This window comes from Sphaeramia orbicularis, chromosome 14, assembly GCF_902148855.1.
Source record: "Sphaeramia orbicularis chromosome 14, fSphaOr1.1, whole genome shotgun sequence".
NCBI lineage: Eukaryota > Metazoa > Chordata > Actinopteri > Kurtiformes > Apogonidae > Sphaeramia > Sphaeramia orbicularis.
Window position 1 is genome coordinate 25,819,522 of NC_043970.1, and position 22,410 is coordinate 25,841,931.

The following is a 22,410-nucleotide window of genomic DNA, read 5'->3' on the forward strand; positions in this document are numbered from 1 at the left end:
ATAGATATACAAAGCATGGACTGATAAAAAAAACTGGCTTATACTGTTGCATTTGGTGATGTATATAAGGTGCTGCATTATGAGTGTGTGACTACAGTATGTGTTTTTGCATGCTTGAGCTGGCTCTTCTAGGTCATTGAAGACACACCTGCGCCTCCCTTTAACTCATCTCGAAGCGTCGGCCGGCTGATGCCAGCGCTTCGCCTGCTCTGTTTACAACACAGGCTTCGCCAAACTAGAGCTATGGCACTCCACTCCGGTCCTCGCCTCCACTCCCTGCTTTGCTCAACAACACTCCTACGCCATATGTCCTTGATAAGGGAAAGACCCCCAAGTCCCCCACTGAAGATGCTGAACCGACAAAATCCGCTTTCACTCACTCTGTCTCTCCCACTCAGTCCTTCTCCATCTGCATGCACATATGCAATAAGACAGACAGATTGCTAATGCACTGTAGAGTTGTTCTGTAAGGCCTGTGATTATAAATCTTCTTTGTCAGGGTATGTGTGGTTTTTTTTATGGAGCAGCACAGGATATAACGACGTTAAGGTGGTATTAACATCACAAAAGACTCCCAAAGGCTTGCATCTTATTCTGAAGCAAATAAACTGTCAAACATAAAAGCATGTCCTCCAAAATCAAAGCGGCGTAACTAAAATGAAGTGTACCGTATATGAATTGAACTTGTCACCTCAAGCCATGACTTCATTCTTGTGTGCTGGTCTTATGTCATGCAACGGCATCATTTACTTCTGCAAAACTTGACTCAATCATCAAGATGGGAATGCCTTGCTATGACTCACACTGAAGTGCCTTTTTTCCCCCACTGTCATTTTCCTCTTCTTTTCTTTCTTCACGTGTTTTGACTTTCATATGTTAATTCTATGTATGTGTGTGAGCATTTAAAAGACCTTTAATGTTAGACACACCATACATCTGTCACTTATCCGAGTGGGTAATGGAGGGAGTCCATCCCATTTCCACACCACCTTAATATAAAACTAATGAATGCAGCTTTCAATGTCACAGCAAAGTACAATACAGCGCTCATCTCTCCTGAGAGGGAGAGAGAGAGAGGGGCTTTAATGGAGGGGGAAAAGGACAGAATGAAGAGCAGAAAGAGGGGATAAGGAGAGGAAACACAAAAAGAGGGATGAGGGCTGGGTCACGGTAAAATAGGTGTGCTGTCATCCTCGAAACAGTAGGATAGAGAAAAGGAGGAGATATAGATGGGGGATGGGGTGGAGCATAGTCACATTTTTTCCTGTTACCCTTTTCCTGGAAGCATGGGATGAATGATGTTTAACAGAGAGTGAGAAAGGGGAGGAAGAAAGAGTGTGGGAAACACCTCAGAGCTTCCAGACTGTAGAACAAAGGCTTGCAGAGGAAGAGAGAAGGCAGAGTTAGAGCTCAACATCAGGCAGGGACAGACACAGCAGTACGGTGGGAGGCATTCTTGCAAGCATAAGTGAAGCATCGAGCAGGGTAGCAATCCAAGCACATTTACCAGAGGAGGGAGGGAGGGAAGGAGGGAGGAGAGAGCAGATCTGTGAGAGGAGGAGGGGGGTGTTGCATGCTCGCAGAGTGTGACAGAGATAGAGCGATTCCATGAGCAAGAAAGAGACACAGAGACAGAGAGGGAGAACACTAAGCAGAGATGGGGACCGAACGCTGAGATAAAGGTAGCTGGCAAGACTGAACTCAGCGCACAAACGTGAGGAAAGGAGAAAGAGAGGAAGAGAGGGGAGGTTGAAGGAGAGCAGGAGGAGGGGGAGAGAGGGATGCAAGATGATGGAGCCCAGAAATAGGCTTCAGAGGACAGCTTTTTATCCCAGCTCTCTGCGGCAGACATGACTCTGGGCATTGGACTGTGCTGAAATTAGCCAGGGGGACAACACAGGACAGCAGGTCTGCAGCGCTGCACTGCCTTGATTCAGCCTCACTGGATGCAGCAAGGCAGCTGATTTATTACTGAGGGGCTGGGTGGCAGCGTGTTTGTGTGTGGCTATGAGTGTGTGCGCGCGTGTGTGTATGCAGGTTTTTATGGTCCTTGCAGCGCTCGGAGCTCTGGGAGCGACCATTCCTCCAGTCGTAAAGTGACATTCAGCAGGCAGCAGCTTTGTGTGCTGGTGTGGATCTGCAGTCTTCAGTAGGAAGCTGGAGAGTAGGATTTGGAGCTGTCATCATCGAGCGCAAGTGTGAGAGTGTGTGTTTATGGTGCTGTCCGCTGAGGTGAGCGAGGGGGATCAGCCATATGTGGTGAGTGTGTGTTTAGGTTGGAGTGGCAAGGGTGCAGCAAAGGCAGAGATCCTACACAATGCAAGGACAAGCAAAGAGCAGCACTGATGGCAGGGAGTGCAGCTGAAGTACAAGGAGTGCCCTGGGGGTAGGGTGGAGGACGAAGAGGAGGACGAGGCAGAGGAGAAGGAGAAAAGAGCAAGGAGAGACGAGGGGGAAAAGAGAGGGTGATCATGGCTGTCATATGCTGAGCTATAGCATATGCTGTAGCGTAGAATAGAGTGGTGCGGCAGGGGGAGGATAAGCATCACTGCACAGGGGAGGGGGAGAAGGGGGGAGAAAGAGGGTGAAAGAGGGAGAGAGGCAATCAGCACAGCACCTCTCCTCCACCAGGAAGAACAGAACAGCAGGACGGGCTGAAGAGAAGACTCCAAAAAGGAGAGGCCAGGTCTACGGTGTAGAGGTCAAAAAGGGAGCTGCCGGTGTGGGACGGGGGGTCGGGTGTACCCCTGCTGACGGCCAGGAGGAGAGTGCAGGCTGGTCCTGGGAAAAGCTGAAGGAGCCTGCCGCTGTCCGGTGTCGGACAAGTCCAGTTTCTTCTGACAGTGGTTCCACTTCTCCTTCATCATGGGAGAATGGACCATTTTGGAGAGGCTGCTCGAGGCGGCTGTCCAGCAGCACTCTACCATGATTGGGAGGTAAGACACTCATTAAATCAGGTGTTTCAGTTTCCAGTTTTGTGTCTGTTTTTCAGTGCTGTGTGTTTCTTCTGCAAACTGTGTTTTGTATTAATTACTTGGTGACATCCCTACAGAAAACCCTCCTCCTCAGGCTTGTCCCAGTGCTCTCCTCTGTTCTACAGTCCCCCACATTCCTTTCCTCCTCCCTCCCCACATTATTAGTTAAGGGATAAACTAATTGCACATAATCAATAGTGCGGCTTTACTGGGAATTATGGTTAATTCACAGAGGTTCCTGCGTTGAAGCTACCTAATAGCCCAGCTATTGATAGATCACACTTTATGCTGTTGGCCACAGACCAATAGGACAGAAGGAAGCAAGGGGAGTGGGAGAGGAGGAAAACAGAGGTGCAGAAGATGAAGGGATGGCGAGTTTGCAGGTGTGGAAGGTAGAATCAAAGGTAGAGGAAATGGCTCTGAACTCTGTGTGAACTTAAGAGGGAAGAACAAGAGAAAGGACATCCATTATTTAATTTTTTTTTTTTTATGAGTGAACACCTATTTGCATCAGAAGTAAAGCCTGATCAGATTTTTTTCTCATGTTTTGTGAAAGGCAAACAGTTTGTGGCGGAGGGTTGAACAGATGAGCTTTTAGTTTGATTAGCAGTGGAGACATGCCATGGAGACATGCTGTAATATCTGTGGGAAAAATGTGCACCACATCATCTCTGTGTGATTAATTGAATGCAAAAGTGAAATTTTCCACCCATTTAACATAATCCAAATGCCATGCTGGGGACACTCATGTGGAAATGTGAAGAGTCAAAGTGCTTTGACCTCTGAAACCTTTATGAATTTGTGACTCAGAAATACTTTTCAGAAGGTACAATAAAACCAAAGGGAGTTGGAATTTGATTGCACCATTGTTCTCATTAACCCAGAATGCAGGTTGTCTTGACAAGGACACAGTCTAACCTTCCCTCTCCTCGAGTCGCTTTATATGAGTGTGTGTGATTGTGTGTCAATGTGACAATGTAACAATTGGCTCATTCTTTATAGACTACATTATGTGCACAGAAACATTATCCTACAAAGACAGGGAAACTCTACACTATCATTCATTCCAGTTCCAGTCAGATCTAATCATACAGGACTAGTGTCAAATCACAACAAAATAATCTCACGCCACAAGACCATACAATATAGATCAAATATTTTTTATTTTTTTTACACCACTGGAGTGACAGAGATGATGTGAGCTGCATCATACTAGGATTTTATAAACTTAAAAAGGGATCTGAAACAATGGGCAATGGAGATTTTCCTTCCAACCAAACACTACACCAAGTCATTTCATTGAGTTCATCCTATTTGGTTGAAAGTGCATTAACCTATGAAATCACCTGGTCTAGTCCTTAAATGGAACGAAAACCTGCATACAGTGGAGCATGTGTATTTGATTTAAAGATGCATTAAGCAATATTTTTGAACATTGGATGATGTGACTCCCTCCAGTTAAGGTTTTGATAGTGTTGCCAATATCACTGAGAACATCCCACTTTGCAGCTTTATATACAGCTTTCAGCCAATTTCAGTGCATTGTTCTGGTTCCTTGGTGTGGAAAAACCAAAACAATGCTGACTTGTATGAAAATCATGGGCAGGCGCTCCGAGAGCAAGAACTAAAACATGCTAACTCGTGGTCAACTGCCCATAGTAAAAAGGCAAAGAGTTGACATAACAGGAGAAGAAACATGTAGCAAACCAAAGAAAGCGAGAGATCTTACTCACGAGCTGGAAGATCAATCGAAGGCTAAAACGGCAGTGAATATCGGAATTACATTCAACAGGTGGCCAGAAAAAGGAGACCAAAGGGATGTCCGTGTTGCTCTGTTTCTGCTGGATATGTAAGTAGGCAACTGTTTGCTAACATGTTAGCCATAACAAACTGATAAGCTAATTGCTAACTGTTGTGAGTTTGTTGTGGAGTCTTTCCGCCCGCTAGTGGTCAAAAATTACTTAATGCAGCTTTAAAATCCAGTCCTGGCAGCTGAATCGGTAAAACCCTGTGAGCACAGGGAACAAAGAATGCTGGAAATTAATCTTTGGATGATTCAATGACCGTAAGCCACCTCCAACTTTTCAGAGGCACAGAAGCAACTCTCAATTTGTCTGCTACCTCTTTCAAAAGTCATAATGTACACTATGTTGATGTAATGGCATTGGCATGTACTTCTGAGCTATTTGTTGATCATGCACTTCACTGGCTGAACATTTAATAGCGCTCCCTGAATACACAAAATCTATAAACTAGAATGAATAATGTCTTGAGATTGACTTTAGCATGAATCTGTATAAAATAGCCAATGTTTTGATCCTGTTACAGTAGAGTCCACTAGGTTAACAGTAAAGGTTATATGTAAAAAGATGAGTTAAATTGTAATAACTGGACTAAATATCCTTCCAGAGAAAAAATAGTTTGGATGATGTCCATGGGATGTCAGCTACGTGTTACTGTGCTGAATACAGTGAATTGTTCTGTAAATGATCCCTATGTGTTTTGGCTTCCCCAGACTGTGTTTGTCCTACAAGGCTCTGTAGTTGACCCTAGGGTATTAGCTGTAACATTAGCTGCTTCCCAATGAGGTTCCCTCCATCTATTCTGCTTGTCTACGTTATGTGAGCCAAGAAACATTGTCTGACTTTATGTACACACTATGTAAGATATTTTGTGAGTATTGTATGCTGTAAATCCCCTGTATTTAACCTCACTAAGCAGTTCACAATTTCTCCCAGTTCAGTAATTTGTTTGCAGGATATCTAAAAACTGTACTGGATAGTTCTTATGCAGTTTGGTGCACAGAGAGGCCTTGGATTAGGTTGTAGAAATTTATTGAGTGGTCGTTTGGATTGTTGTGTTTTACCGTTAGCTAGTTATGCACTCTTAGACATTAGATATTCATTGAGATTTTATCAGTAACACAAGAACTAATTGAGATGAAGACTTGAGTCCTAATCCAAAGCATGTGTCTGCATGGTCAGGAAATCAACGACAATTAACATTTAAATAATCAGACTGTTTTTGGATGTACCAGCAAGTTGGAGAATTGTTCACCATTGGCATAGTTTTGTGCCTCCTAGATTGTTAAGAAGCATCTCCACACTAAATTGTGAATGGAGTCCAAAACTTTTGCACTGACCTCTATGGGTTGAAAGGTTCAAGTCTGTTGCACCACTGACCACACCCAACTATACTGTTGGGTGTGGTCAGATATGGTCTGTTGCACTTGTGAACACAACTAACTGTGATGTAGGGCTGCACTGATGTGCATTGTGAAGTCCTGCACTTCACAGAGCATGCACCAACTGCTAGATGGCATCACATGTAGGATGTTCAGCCTGTGTTTAGTTTTTTTTAATTTATTTATTTATTTGCCCAAGAGTTTGCATGTGTGTACTTGCAGTTCAAAGGATGCAGTTCCAAAGTAAACTACAGTGATGTCTCCCTATGGCTGAAAAGTCTCCCCTGCATCAAAACTTTGGAACATGGTTGCATGTCAGTCATCTGTTTGAGTGCCAACCCTCTCTGTTGTAACACAAGGATGTAGTTCTTCAATGACGGACTGTTAGAAAGCACTGTTGGATGTCTAGACTGTCTAACCCAGCTACAATTAAGCTCCCGCTTAATTGTAGGTTTTAAGCTAACCTATGCCCTGGCATAGGGTAGATAATGAACTCAGACATACATAACAATGTTAAAAATAGAGTGGGGACCCATGCTATACCCTGGCATAGGTTAGCTTAATTATGGTCTTTGAAGGAGAGACAATTGAGAGTTGCTTCTGTGCCTTTGACTAACCACAGGTGGCTTACATACTATGACTCATTTAAAAATTAATGTTCTGTATTGTGATTGTACAAAAAAGCCTGACTTTTACCTAAGCAATGTTCAGTATGTGCATGGATAACCAATGACTGTACTCATGACTATACAGTGAAAGAAATCATTAAGGCTGCATTAACCCCATTCTGGAGCCTACACACATTTTACTACATCTAGTCCTCAATATTATAACCTCGGGGCTGTCATCTTACCAACAGTGAAGTATGGCCTCTAAAGTGTTGCAGTGTAGCCCACACATTGTACAAACTAGTGGAATTAACAGTTTCAGGTCTAGATGGAAGTACAGAGGTACAGTAGCTTGCCCACAGGTTAAAAGGGTACACGTTTCACTGAATCTCATTATTAGATTTAGAAAAAAAGGGTTTTTTTCCAATTTACTTTGGTAAGCCAACTCAAATAAAGTTGGGCAAAGTAACTGTGTAAGTCTGTGGTATGAGCTATCTTTTCAACATGTCATTACAAAGACAAGCATCAAGACAGAATGTTGTTACACAGAAGAAAAACAGACAGACTTCTATATACAGGGTGTTAACTATTAAATTGTGAGGCCTATTTGTGTTGGTACACTGATGCTTTATCTAAAAAAGTAACATTAGATCATTTCTCTGTTCATGGAATCTACTGCATATCCTTAATCACAAGCAATACATTTGTGTAATTCATAAACATGTCAACAGTTCTGCATCTTCTGTTAACTGTCTGCACTTTGCTGGTAGGTAAAGTCAATCATTGTTTTTCTTTCTTATCAGCACTGCATTTGAACAGTTTGTGGATAATATAAATTGTATCTGGAAAAAAAAGGGAAAAAAAGTTACATTTAACTCGAGATTAATCCGAAAAGAACTGCAAATAAAAGAAAAGCGTTTATTGAACTGTGTTAATGTAAGATGTTCCTCTTAAGAGTTTCCACACTTGTATATAACAATACCTAGACTGACCCAAATATATAGAAACATATCCATACATACTTTCCTTGGTTTGTCCTTTGAAAGCATTTTTAGGTATATTTTGAATTATACAATGTGGTGCACAGCTGTTTTGCAAACCATAGGTGTGCAGATGTATATGTCTTAAAAAAAGTGTTCTTGCATAAGAGGGTAAGGCCTTGGGGATCCCAAACAGAAAATTCACCCAATACTAAGCGATGCACCTTCCAGAGAAGGAAGAAAGAAAGTGTGTTGATGCATCTTTCTCTACACTGCAATGCTGTAGTGAGGTCAGTGCCAAAGACAAGTAGAGCGAAAAAAGAGGCAGAGATAATGGAGGACAAGAGTGATCTAAGGAAGATAAAATGATAAAGGTTGCCGGATGGAAGGACAGGGAACAGAGGATGTAAACTGGAGAGACAGAACAAGAAGGGTACAAAGGAAGACACAGAGGAAGGAAGAGAAGTTTTCCCTCTGCAGAGGTTCAGTGCTGAAAATCTGTGCCAGAGCTGCTGAGGAAACAGTCTGCACACACAAACTCAATATGTGCTTCTCTGCATTGATGAGATTTTTTCCAAAAATATATAATCCTGCTTTTGTGTTTTTTAATTTCCCATTCATCTGTTTATAATGCTCTTCGCATAGCTTCTAAAACAATGTGGATTACACGATTTGGGGAGAAATACATGCAATATTCACTATGTGTGCAAACACAGCAATGCAGGTTTGGCTGAATAAACAGCACCTTTAATAACAGGTGAATGCTCTCTTTTGTTGAACCAAATAAACTTAACATGAATATTTAACTGCATTGCTTTTGCTTTTCAGTCACACAAACAGTGATATGAGAAATGAGAGAACAAAAAGTGCAAAACTGTGTGAAAAGAACAGCAGAAAAAGAACATATCATTCATGAGTTTATGACTAAATCATCTCCAAACCATTTGGAATATTACATATTTATTAGTGTATATCGTGCAATTTTTTTTTATTTTTTATTTTTTTTTTACATCCCTTCCCATTTAAACAGTATGAATACTTCATAAAATGTTAATAAGTGTTATGAGGTTCTTTGTTGCAAGCTGCAACTGATGTCAAGTCTTTCATTAAAAATGTATATGCATTTGACCAGCCTTTCAATGTAATGTACTAAGTGGTGTACAGAATCCCTTGGCGCTGTCTGCAGACAATTTAACTGACTTAGACTGGACAGGTCTCAAAGGTTGCATGAAACCAAACTCACCTGCATTGCACTGCAAATTAATCACCTTTTTGTACTAAATATGTCTCTTAAAATCATATATACTAATGTACTAAATATCTCTTTTTATAGGTAATTATTATGTCTGCTACAAAATGGTACAGTTTAGCTCAGCTCTCTAATTTAAGCTTCATCATTTCTCACTCGAGCTCCACAGATGCTTCATCAAATCTTAAAGGTCACGTAGTTCGCTCTTATAAGTAGGAACTAATGTAAAGGAGATCATTAAACATATGCACAGTGAGCCTTGTAGAAAGTTGTGTGTCTGAGACCTAGCTGCAGTGTGCAAACAAGTAAATAAAAAGAAAAAAAGAAAACATCAATTTAATGGAAAGGGTTGAAAGCCTTGATAACGCTAAATATATCTACATCTTTGTTGGTTCTAAAAGCAAAATACAGATGTCAGTTTCCCTCTTTTGCCAAGAAGTCTCTCTTAAAATAGTCTCCACTCCTGTATTTTTCATGCACAGATTTGTGTTCTCTCGCCACTTTTTTTTTCTAAATAGGTCAGGATATCCAAAGGTAGGAGGTACCCCATTTTGACAAGGGCACCCTACTTCTCCCAAAATACTTGACTTGTAGGAATGCTCTGCTTTCATTTGGGCCATCATCCCATACTAGTAAACGAACATTATTCATCTCATTAATGGTTAGTTTCCAGGATAAAATCTATACAGTCTGGGGAGATTGTGCTGCAAAGGAAAACATTGGAGGCAATACTTCAGTATGGGACAGATTTAGTAATCCATCATCCTGCGGCGAGGAGCTGCACTCTGTTTCAAACTAAACCATTTTTCTGCACATCTTGGGTTGTCATTAGTTTATTTGTGCAGCAATCCTGGATGTTGAATGATATTGATTATACTGTTCAACGAGCGGATTTAGCCAGTAAAGCTGAGCTCAGCTTTCATTCAGCAGAGGCTATTATTCATTTCAGCAACGCGACAATGATGTGTATGTGAGCCTACTGAGCATGTGATATTCCTTCAGACAAAATGCGCTTTGTTCCAGTGATTTTCCCAGATAAAAATACATACTTTAGATTTTATTTTTCCTTTTTTGATCATTTTTCTATTCACAAAGGTGGTTGTCTGTTTTACAAAGATGATCACACATATATAACACTGTAAATACTGAGTTATTCTGACATATTGACATAAATCTGATGTGAAACTTCAAATAACCTACTGTTAATAGGATAAAAAAAGTCATGGTAAATATAAATTTAAAAAAGTATGAGAAACTGCATCAAACTCATGTTAAATTACAATTCCATTTTATTTGTATAACTTTCCTGAATTATGTAATTCAAGTCAACTGCATATTAAATCACCCCAGTAGTTCATCTGTGTGCACTTTTCATTACAGTAGCTTATCATGATTATAATGCATGACTTCATGTTTCACTGATATAATGAAAGTGCACTATCCGAGGCAGATCACCGAGGCATCATTCCTGCATTGTGTGGCTTTGTGAGTTTAGATTTCAGAACATGTTAGAGAAGAGAAAAGACAGGATGGGTGTTAAAAACATCCTTCTGGTCTAATTCCCCAAAGACGTGATGGAATTAAAGTCTTTGAAATTAGGAGCCAGAGAAACAAGTTCCACCTGCAAGTATCTGTGGCAGCCAGGCAGCACTGCTTTGGCACAGTTCTGCAGAACTTGTCAGAAAGTTTGCAAAATCCATGAGAAAAGTGCATAGGGTTACACAGGGAAGGTATTAAGACTCTTTTGGTACTGGAAGGATTAAGAAATAGTACTCTGAATGAGATGTTTGTCCAAAAATACACAGTTTAATGTCTGTAACGTTTGATGCCTCCTATGGATGCAGAAAAACTAGAACAAAAAGTCACAGCATCATCTTATGTGTAGGAATACTATGACTATTATTCCAGGATTAGAAGTACATGTATTTTTAAGGAACATCTCTTAGCATCACCACTTTGGCATATCACTGTGGTTAGATACACAAATAACATTATGGATTAAATGGCTTTTGCAAAAAAAAAAAAAAAATCAAATTAATTAATGCATCCAATGCTGCACAATTTAGTTAAATGCCCTGATGTAAATATGAAGGTTAAACATGCTGCATGTGTTATGCACGGAGTATTTATGAGCAGGAAAAATTCAGGGACCTGACCTTCTGTTGAGAGGTTTTTATTCATGAGAAATATTAAAAAAAAACAAAAAAAAACAACTACAAATCAAAGCCTGCAAAAGTTTTGCCCTTGTGAACTTTAATTTTCTAATTTTATTAGATAAATAAAGCAATGTCATTAATACACAAAATCATACATCATGCATATTTTTAACGTGACACATGACATTGAGGTTCCCAAGGATGAGGTGCTTTGACTTCTTAAATCTTTCTTAATTTTGTTAATATTTATTTTGGCAAACCAATACACTTTATTTATTCTTTTAAAAATAACTTCAGCTGAAAAATAACTTTAAGCTTTAAATGCTTCAGCCTATTTTCAACATTTTACAGTCACGCCAGGACATATTTCTGCCCACATCCTAGAACGTTCCATCTTTGGCTCTTTTCTACCTTCACCGCCAGCCAAGTGGGGCAATGCCCACTCAGCAAAGTCAGTGAGCAGGATGAAGGAGAAACATGCCGGTCATGTCAGTCCCACGTCCTGAAGCTCATTAACCTCCAGCTTAATTACGTATAATAAGAAACAGGAAAAAAATGCACAAATACAGAAGACTGAGATTGGTATTTATAAGCGTTCACCCCCACATTCACTCTACATAATTACAGCCTGTGACGCTGCCTGTGCGTCACAGAATGACGCATATAATCATAAAAACAAATAGTAGAGGAGTGGCAATGGAACGTAATGTAACTCTTTATTGACATCTACCTGTCACACACATTCAGACACATGCACTTTAATGTACTCAGGTTTGCTGTAAGTTCTGTAATGGATTAGTCTAAATGTCGTATACACATCAGCTGTACTGGCAACATAAAAAACCTGAACTATGACATTCATTTTATTCAACATGTAGGTACAAGTCCTGTGTGCATATCTAAAACTAACAGTTCAATGCAGTCATCACCAGAACACAATGCAGTCATAATAAGACAAGTACATCCATCTTAACTCATAAGAACCCAGTGTTACATTTTGTGTCAGTTCCCAAATGAATTATTCTCAATATTCTACCGTCCTTGAGCGATTTATTACCATTTGTTGTACAGGGTGGGGAAGCAAAATTTACAATGAACATTTAGTTGTTTTTTCTCAGCAGGCACTACGTCAATTGTTTTGAAACCAAACATATATTGATGTCATAATCATACCTAACACTATTATCCATACCTTTTCAGAAACTTTTGCCCATATGAGTAATCAGGAAAACAAACGTCAAAGAGTGTGTGATTTGCTGAATGCACTCGTCACACCAAAGGAGATTTCATAAATAGTTGGAGTGTCCATAAAGACTGTTTATAATGTAAAGAAGAGAATGACTATGAGCAAAACTATTACGAGAAAGTCTGGAAGATACTATTAAAGAAGAATGGGAGAAGTTGTCACCTGAATATTTGAGGAACACTTGTGCAAGTTTCAGGAAGCGTGTGAAGGCAGTTATTGAGAAAGAAGGAGGACACATAGAATAAAAACGTTTTCTATTATGTCAATTTTCTTGTGGCAAATAAATTCTCATGACTTTCAATAAACTAATTGGTCATACACTGTCTTTCAATCCCTGCCTCAAAATATTGTAAATTTTGCTTCCCCACCCTGTAATATTATGTTCTGTATTTTGTGTTTCTTCAATGAAAATTAGGTATTTTCGTACATTTAATTTACTGATCATGTAGATGTTCATAAAAGCTCAGATTAAAGTTAAGGGTTATCTTATCAAAAACGGAGAAAACTGAAGAAAAAGTCATTTTTTCAGTCAAATCTATCACTAACTGAACATAAAACCAGTGTCTCCATCCACTGTCATTGATCCAACTCCATGGGTTTTACTGGTGAATCAATGTTGTAGAAGATGACAGTGTTTCCACGTTCACTACGGAGCCTCTGAACGTCCAAATGGGTCATATCTGATGACCATGAAAAGATGACAAACTGTATTTTGCACTAATTATTTACATGTATTGATAGGATTAACAGTTATTAAACAGCTTAGATCAGTAGATGTTTTTTGTTGCCAGTCACAGTTTCAGTCTTTATGGGTTAATGACAGAAAATAACACTAAAATGTATTTGCACACATTCCCTAGTATTATATGTTTGTACAAAACTACAAAAAATAACGTCTTAGGCATTATGGACATTTTTCACACATACAAAGCTTATTCAACTGTGGCTGAAATAATACTTTTAAGAGGAGATTTAGATGCAAAGTCAGTAAATATGCAGCCTATGTAAGAATAAAGACAGAGAAATGTTCTGCAGATTCATGTAGTTTATTTGTTTGTTTGTTTTTCATATTCTTTCATGTAGCACGCGTCATCTCACCAAATGCAAATAAATTCGATCTGTAAAAGATTCTGAAAACATCATATTCAGCAAAACACATATTAAAGGGAAACGCTGATGTGATTCATTTGAATGTTCAAGTTGTTTTAGACAGAAATCCTTCAGCATAATGCATTCCTGCCTTATCTAGAACTGGATGAAATGGAAATTTTAGATGAAAGAGAAGTTTAAGATGAAAGGGTAATTTTAGATGACACAAAGACAAATGGGATGGAGGCGAGCTGCATCTGCTTTACGCTGCATCATCATCATGCATGGTTAGGCCTCGTAATGAATTAATAGAAAAGAAAGCACTCAAATAAAACCTCCCATCTTTTGGCAATTTCTTTGTCATCCACATTTCCAATATTTAATTTAACACAGACTGTTTGCTTAGCAAAAGGACTTTTTTTTTAGCTGCACCAAAACTCAGGGATGGTGACTGATTATATTATCTGTAATTACGTTTTCCTGTTTCCTCACTTTGTTCACAAATTGTCTTTCAGAGGTATTGAATGAGCAAGTTTGGTATTAAGTCAACACTAAGGAAGTGCACACAAGAAATGGAAAAATTAGCAGCGAAGTCCAGTTTTAAACCACTGATGTTTTACAGTGTTAAAGTATCTGATGAAGGTTTTACTGTATGAAAACACCAGGAGCAAATCTGAGCACCATGGTTGAAGGAGAACAGTTTTAGCTTATATAAACATATTCAACCTCAGGCGGTCATGCTCGTCTGCCTGATACGTGGGCAAGACCTGAAACTATTAAACAGTTTAAGAGAGGAACGGATGAGGGGCGAGAAGAAAAAATATCTGCACTGTGATAATTAAGCTGCCTAATTTCTGTGCTTGGTAAGGTCTTTATTCATTATGTGCTGCCATCAGCATCAGTAGAGCTTATTATGAAGAGCGTATGGGTGGGATGAATATTTGGGCTTAATCAGGGCCTTTGTACAGATAGAACTGTACTCACCAGTGCTTCGGAGGTCTGTCTGTGCATACGTGCCCACACCGGCTCTTACAGTGTCGAACGCTTTATATTCACAATGTCTAAGTTGTGTGTTTTCTAATTCATCTGCTGTTGTGCTCAGGGCCATTGTTTTCCCTAGAGGCCGGCGGAAGCAGCTGCTGTATGAATGAACGTGTGTGCGTTTCCCTTTGGGAAAGACAGTGCCTGCATGTCCAGTCGACACACCAGCTGAAGAGCAACTACCATTACTGTATGCACACAATCTTACAGGTCAATCAGCTGCTCACAGATCGATTTCTGTAGTTACACGGCAGCTGTGTCCTTGTCACCCTTTAACACACAAAGTCCTTGAGCTACCATTGCTTTTGAAAAATACCAGCGTTTTTTGATGCAGCACAAGAAAATACAAATGAGAAGAAGTTTGTCGTGTGAGCCAAGTTTAGGAATAAAGATAACAGAGCTAAGTGCTCATTCAATGTAGTAGATCATTCTCTCTTTCTTCTTTTTTCTAAATCTCTGGCACAGTTTTGGAAGGTTAGAAAGTTTCCAAAAATATAATAGTCTAAGATGAAAGAAAGTCCTGTGGGAAGTGGCAGCTAAATTAAGAGATGAGTTGAAGGGTAATTTACAAGACATTTAATGAACAAAATCAAATAAACATGTTGCAAACCCATCTATTCGATTTGGCTTGGAAGTTGTGTTTTTCAATTTTAAACTTCACCCAGTATTTTCTTCTATTTTTTTATTTTACCATAATTACTTTAGTATCAGAATGAGAATACTTTATTAACCCCAGAGGGAAGTTTGGAATGTTGCAGTTACTCCAAGAGTGGTAGAAAGTGAAATACACAGATATAAATACAAGTGCAAATATACATTTAAAAGACATAAAATAGAAGCATAATCCAACGTAAGAAAGTATTCAGAAATAGAAAACTACATTCCTAAAAATGTACAAACCGAAACAAATATAAAATTAAATTTTGTTTTTTTATAATAATAAAATATAAGAATAAGCAAGTGCCATATATACAGACTTCTGTATTATTGCATTGATTAGATTATTAATGATATAATGTAACAGGATATATATTCATTGTACTATTTTATATTTGTTAGTGTCACTTGCATCTTCAACTTATGAAGCACTTTTTGTCTGAAACCTGCAATGTAAAGTTTGATCAATTGATTGATTATATTTATATTTAGCGCTTGAGTTTGAGATAGTAGAAATAGTTATAAATAGCAAAAATCGACAATTTTGTCCCTGTTTTGGCCCAGTCTGCTCTAACAGTATTGGCTTGTTACTCTGCAGGACTTAAAACACTGATGTTTGCAGATAACCTTCGTTCACTGCTTTCTGCAAATGCAGCAATCTGCCCCGTGCTGATTATCCTGTTATCCAGCAGTAAAGTACACACACATACGCACAAGCATGCACACAAAAACACACACAGCACAACACTCAATACTTGGAGTGTCTTGGTATTTTTTTAACAACATGAAAGTGCAGAGAAACAAGTAAAGACTGAATATCTGCAGTACTTAAAAAGTTTTCCGACTGAGCCACATCCATATAGATCAGATTAGAACTTTAAACCTCCAAGGAAGTTTCAAAGTGCTATTTAGGTATTTTCACCCCTAGTTTTTTTTATGATGTAATCAGCCAATCCTCATCATATTTGGCAGAAAAATTTACACATGTCCAGTGTTTGCTTATTTGTACCATCAGTCACTAATAAATGAACCATAAAATGATTATTTGCTCTAGTTGAAGCTCAGTCCATTAACAGTATATGAAATGTGTTTTCCACTACTGCTGGTTCAACTCTATGACAATGACCAGAAACTATACAGACATAATGATAAGTGCCCAGATGCATGTCAACTTTTAGTCTCTGAGAGACTGCGGGCAAGAATTAGTAATGATTTCACTGTAAATACTGAAAAAATCTAATTGAGAGAGGATCTGCCAGTTATGTGCTCCATCTCAATCCAGGAAATAGACGAAACAAGACAAAGGGCTGGGCAGGCAGACAATGCCCATTACTAGTGAGTTTGCAAGAGAACTGAAAGAGATTTGCTGTTTGACTTGGATTACATTAAAACTATTTTGAACATTTTATCCTGGAGCATAAATGCAGACAGAAAGCTTGTGTGACAGACAATAGCAGACAGATTAGTGACATTTAGTTAATGTTGATTAGATGTTGTAATTACCACTGGAATGAGAAGAGGCAGACCTGGATTATAACTGCAAAGTGAATGCAGACATGCTCTGAGCTTTACTCTAGCTTTTAATTATGTGGTTTCACATTTTTCTTGTGTGTTTTCTGTATGTTGAACAAAGAGATGCATTTAAATGTCTTGTTGGCCTCAGCTTTCTATTGTGTTTAGCAGTATGCGTCAAATGACTCCTTATGGTGCAGAAAAACATCAATATCAGCACAGCCGTCTAACCACCAGTGAAGCTGCATCTGACACACACACCATGGCATCAGGGAGGAACTGAATACCTTTATGTGAAATTACAAACGTGATTTACATTTAACTTCTGAAAAGCCAAAGGTGCAGAAAACCCAGATTCTATTGCATTTCTAAACATGCTGAAAGTCACTGTAGCGTATTTGCTCACAGCTGCTCCAAGCACAGGCATGTTTGCCATTTTGCGCACGTCATACACATGGATGACTCTCCCTCTATGTCTTCTGTGTCCTCGTGTCTGTGTTTCTCACACAAAAAACCCACTCGCAGGTGGAGCAGGAACAGTCCTGCAGCAGCTTGCTGCTCTATTTTAAGTCGGTTTCACACTAACACATGTTCCTCTGTTACTTCTTTTTATCTCCACGTCCTGCCTGTTGAAATGTCTGACACTGCACTCACCAACTGTCACCTCTGCTCAAGATGTCTACCCACAGAGGAAATAGCGTTTACTTTTCTGATAGTTTTTAGTTGTTTTTAATTTATCCATTCCTCTGTAAACCCTACCCCTGCACTCACATCCTCACCTTTCAGTAATTTGCTGGTTGCTGTGGTAACTGGCCATGGAAAATAGGTGTGGGCATTCTACAGTCCTCATTAAAACGATATACTGCATAGAGTCTCATCTGACTTACGGACATTAACAGCAGAAAAAATAGCCACTTTTCCACATGTATTGCATAGACATCATTTCATCTTGGGGCCATCTCCCATCTATCCCTGTCCCTTTAGTTGCCTTGGGTGGTCCACTAATGCTTGGGAACAAGTGTCTTCTAAGTAAATAGCTCCACCATGCAGGGAGCATACACATCCACTGCACTGTGGCATAAACACCAGGGAGCCCCATGATGTGCAGGCTTTCCTCGCTCATTAGAAAGAGCTGACAGTGCAGCCCTAAAGCCCCACTCCTCCTCCGCAGTGGCCGCGCTGGATCGACACCAGAAGAAAACCGTGCAGCACACCAGCCTCTCAGAGACTTTAAAAAGCAGCTGCACTGCTCTGTATATCCACTGTCCCTGGATCAGTCCCACTGCAGTATTACACTAATGATACTCAATGGGAAGTCCCTGTGTCAGCTGCATATTTCAGCATTTCTAATTCTACCATGGCTGCTAAGCTAATCAGGAGCTCTCACATTGTATATGACCTAGAGGTGTGAACCTTCACTGGGTTCACAATTCATATAGAATTCTTTTATACATCTCTAACTATTACATCCTCACTTTTTATATATTATCATACATGGCTGCTTTTAAACCAATCAAGAAGCTGGGTAAATTGAAACTCCCTTTACTTAGAAAGTGCTTTCAATAATGACATTACAGATTGTAATTGTACAAATAGTTGTGTCTTTTTAATACCAGTATCTTGGTGATCCACCTCAGTGGCCTTATGATTGGATTTGATTATGATTTCTGCCTCACAATAAATATTTGACTTGAGAGATACAATAGGACACTGTCTTGTTGCTAGAGTTAAAATAACCAATTGAAGCATCACCATAAAAATCTGAAGTCTAAGTAAAAGTACGCCTGTAAGAACGACATGACCATTGTGACAACATTGGACCCAGATTAGGATAGTTATAGGTACCGCATGTAGATAATGTATTATATTGCCCCAGCATCTCATACTGAGATTTATATGATACATATAGGCACCATAAACACATAATTCCTGCAGCCGCTGAATTGTGACCCTTATTATGGACCGTTACATGTCAGTTTCTTATCATAAATTACTCTGATTCTAACTCCTACCAAAGAGAATTAACATGGATAATTAACATCAGAAGAGAAGAAATACTACTATCATGGTGGTTAATGTAAAGAGACTTTTCTTTATTATATATCTTATTTTTGAGAACTCTGACTTGACAAACATATCAAAATATTTTCGCCTCCTGTCTGAACCATGAGATAACACTGTTCCCCACTTTAACAGTTACTAATCACTATTCACGCATGTTTGTGCAGCCTCCAGTGTCTGTGTTGTTCCATTCAGCTCAGGAGTGAAGATGAGTGTGAAATCACTGTTATCTTCTGTCATCTTTTTTGATGACTGAGCTCATCTGTGCATGCTGTCTAGAGCACAACTCCATCACCCTGTTGTACTTTGTCACTGCAAGTGACTGATTATACATACAATGATACACACACATACATGCAAACATACACAAATATATGCACATGTTCAACAAAGGTCTGGGTTTGAAAAATGTTCTAATTCCCTTGAGTTGACACAGCACATAATGCCATTCTTCCCCTCGGGGATATTCAGACCAGTTAGATTATATGAAACTAATCTTTTCCATCCATTTCATACGGTCATATCCAGATATTTCCTGAGTCTCTGCACATTTGCTCTGTATTAACTGACATTGTCTTTCTCCTTTTCACCTCCTCCCCCTCCTGCCCTTTCCTTCTCCTTGTGTCTCTGCAGGATCTTGCTGACAGTGGTGGTGATTTTCCGTATCCTAATAGTAGGCATAGTGGGGGAAAAGGTGTATGAGGATGAGCAAATCATGTTCATCTGCAACACCATGCAGCCCGGCTGCAACCAGGCTTGCTATGACAAAGCCTTTCCGATCTCCCACATCCGCTACTGGGTTTTCCAGATCATCTTGGTGTGCACACCAAGTCTGTGCTTCATCACCTACTCTGTTCACCAGTCTGCGAAAGCACGAGATCGTAGCTACTCTCTGCTGCATCCTCACATGGATCACTATGGCCACGGTCACCATGGTCGTCATCATGACCATCATGCTCGCAAGCTTCATTCTCGCAACATCAATGGCATCCTGGTGCACCCTGACAGCAGTAAGGAGGATCACGACTGCCTAGAGGTGAAAGAGATCCCCAACGGGCCCAGAGGCCTCCCTCACACACACAAGAGTGCTAAAGTACGACGACAGGAAGGCATCTCCCGCTTCTACGTCATCCAGGTCGTGTTCCGCAATGCGCTGGAGATCGGCTTCTTGGCTGGCCAATACTTCCTGTACGGCTTTAATGTGCCTGGGATGTTTGAGTGTGATCGCTACCCATGTGTGAAGGAAGTGGAGTGTTATGTGTCTCGTCCTACAGAAAAGACCGTTTTCCTGGTCTTCATGTTTGCAGTAAGCGGCATATGTGTGCTGCTCAATCTGGCTGAGCTCAACCACCTTGGCTGGAGGAAGATAAAGACGGCCATCCGAGGGGTGCAGGCACGCAGGAAGTCCATCTGTGAAGTCCGCAAGAAGGATGTTTCACACCTGTCCCAGGCCCCGAACCTGGGCAGGACCCAGTCTAGCGAGTCAGCCTACGTCTGACAGAGGCTTCTCTGCCTGGGGGCTCAAGGACCTCTTAAATTATGGAGAGGAGCTTTTCCCTGGCTCAGGACCCGCAATCATTAGGGCACAAAAATAAACTCACCACTACATTATTATTCAGGAGCACAGACAGACTCTCTGTAGTCATGATGAAGTTCACAAGTCTTGGACACTTCAAGACAGAAGAATCACTTTCCTAAAAAGGCAACTGTGTTGCTTTGACAAAGCTTGCATATAAACTTTAATGGAGAGTTCTGCTCTGCCTAGGTGACACTAGGTGCCTTTAAAGAACTCGATAAATACAACTGAGCAATTACTACTAAAATACTGTAAAGGTAGTCTGAGGTTGAATTATCTAAAATCTTTCATTATAAGCCTTTTGCTGTTGGTCAAAAATAATCCCCTCATTTTTAATTAAGTGTGCATATGCAAGAGCTTAAGCGTGTGCATGCATACGCATGTGTGGGAAAAAAGCCAATGTCTGACTTTAGTCAGAGAATAGAATGCTTAGCTAATCTGAGCTAGTGAGAGAAGGACAACTTTATTACTGTCCATAATATTTCAATAAAGTCACTCGAAAGACTTGATGCACCTTTTTCTTAATGCGCTAAGAAACTTAACACAAACTAAAGATTACAAACAGCACTAAAACTACTAACTTAAACTGGAACATGTTGCTGTACTGTATTAAGCTTTTTCTTAAAAATGTCTCTATTCCACACTTTCTTTGTCACTTTAGGTGCCAATCAGAGGACAGACTGACAATGTCCTGTCGGCAAGTTGGCAACAAATCATTTGTTGCAAAAAGTAGGTCAAAGTTAGACATGGTGCATTGAATTTAGATTCACTTTCCAACACTGTGTTATACACCACAATGCTCTCAGTGCCTGCAAGGCATGCTGTTTATCGTCAGAACCCACAGAAAACAGTCAAGAAAAGTGTGCCAGTGTTTCCACTTTGGTTCTAAGTGTGATCGCTGTCTACAAGGAAGAAAGGAGTTACATAAGGATTTTTTTCAAGTATTGTAGTCACAGATATTTTCATGTATAACCTCAAGATCTTTTTCACAAGCCGAATTGGTGCCATACTTAAAAGTTATTGTACATAAATGAAATATAATATTTACACTTAGCCTTTTCCCATATAGCGGTATAGATGAACTGCTTTTGGATGGGGGAACAAAGGTTGAGGTGGTAATAAAGATTAATCATAGATTGCCAGCTTTAACAATATGTATTATTAATGTGCTCTTTGTTAAGTCTTCTCTGTTTAATGAAGACTATGTTCCAAAAAGTGTTCTCCCCCTATGGACTTTGAAAAAGGCATGTTACCGAAGCATTACTAGAATGGATAGATTATGACATGTAATTTAAAAAGAGACTGTTTTATTTATTTATTTGCATCCTGCTCCTGTGAAATGTAGTACTCAGCATGCATTAAGATGAATAATCTAAAGAGATATGAATATAGCATCCCATTGTGGGAATATTGAAAGTGAATACCTGAAAGGCTCCAGAAATGCAGCAATAATAATATCTAGTATGTGAAAAAAGATATGTGAATAAATTATTATGCAAACAATGACTTGACTGTGCAGTGTTTATCAGACTGGAAAGTGACAAATACTATGTGTAATGCACCCTGTTGAATCTTTATCGTGTTCTCATGAAGTAAGTGTGTGGCATCACTGCAAACATGGTGTGTCTCAAAAAACTTGAGGCTTCTCAAAAGTTTTGCCTGTGTTTTTGTTAATATGCAGCTGTAACACAAAGTACAACTGAGAGTTATGGGAGTTATTTGAGTCATTAGTTGTGCAGGGCTTTGGTTATGAAGCTAAGTATTGGTAAAAGTGAAGTGAATTAATGGACTTTGTGGCTCTTAGACCGATACCTCTGTCCCTGTAGGGAAAGCCACAGGCAGGAGGTGATTTGTTATTTTTTAAAGAGGGGTGGAGTGGGCAAATGGGAGAACCCCCTGATCCTGTAGCATAAACCAACACTCCCACTTAAACACACCTACCAAAGGATGTTTAAGGGATGACTTTTCTAATCCTGCAGTTCCATTTTACCCAGTTATCTTCCTTCTGCTACAGCTGGGATTTGAGTAACTGAAGGGGACTGACAGTGGGGGTGAGACCCTCCCTCACCCCAGCTG

General features: G+C 39.7%; 1 protein-coding gene across 2 annotated transcripts; it reads left to right on the forward strand.

Annotated features, from left to right (window-relative positions):
* Nucleotides 1-1,556: 1,556 nt before the first annotated feature.
* Nucleotides 1,557-21,840, forward strand: LOC115433167 (gap junction delta-2 protein-like). 2 transcript variants are annotated; one of them, XM_030154441.1, is made up of 3 exons: nt 1,557-2,936; nt 4,768-4,824; nt 19,392-21,840. In XM_030154441.1, the coding sequence occupies exons 1-3, from the start codon at nt 2,866-2,868 to the stop codon at nt 20,254-20,256; spliced, it is 993 nt and encodes a 330-aa protein (XP_030010301.1). In that variant the 5' UTR covers nt 1,557-2,865; the 3' UTR covers nt 20,257-21,840. The 2 variants fall into 2 exon arrangements, with proteins under 2 accessions (XP_030010301.1, XP_030010302.1); XM_030154442.1 differs by lacking the exon at nt 4,768-4,824 and having other exon boundaries at nt 1,560-2,936.
* Nucleotides 21,841-22,410: the final 570 nt, after the last annotated feature.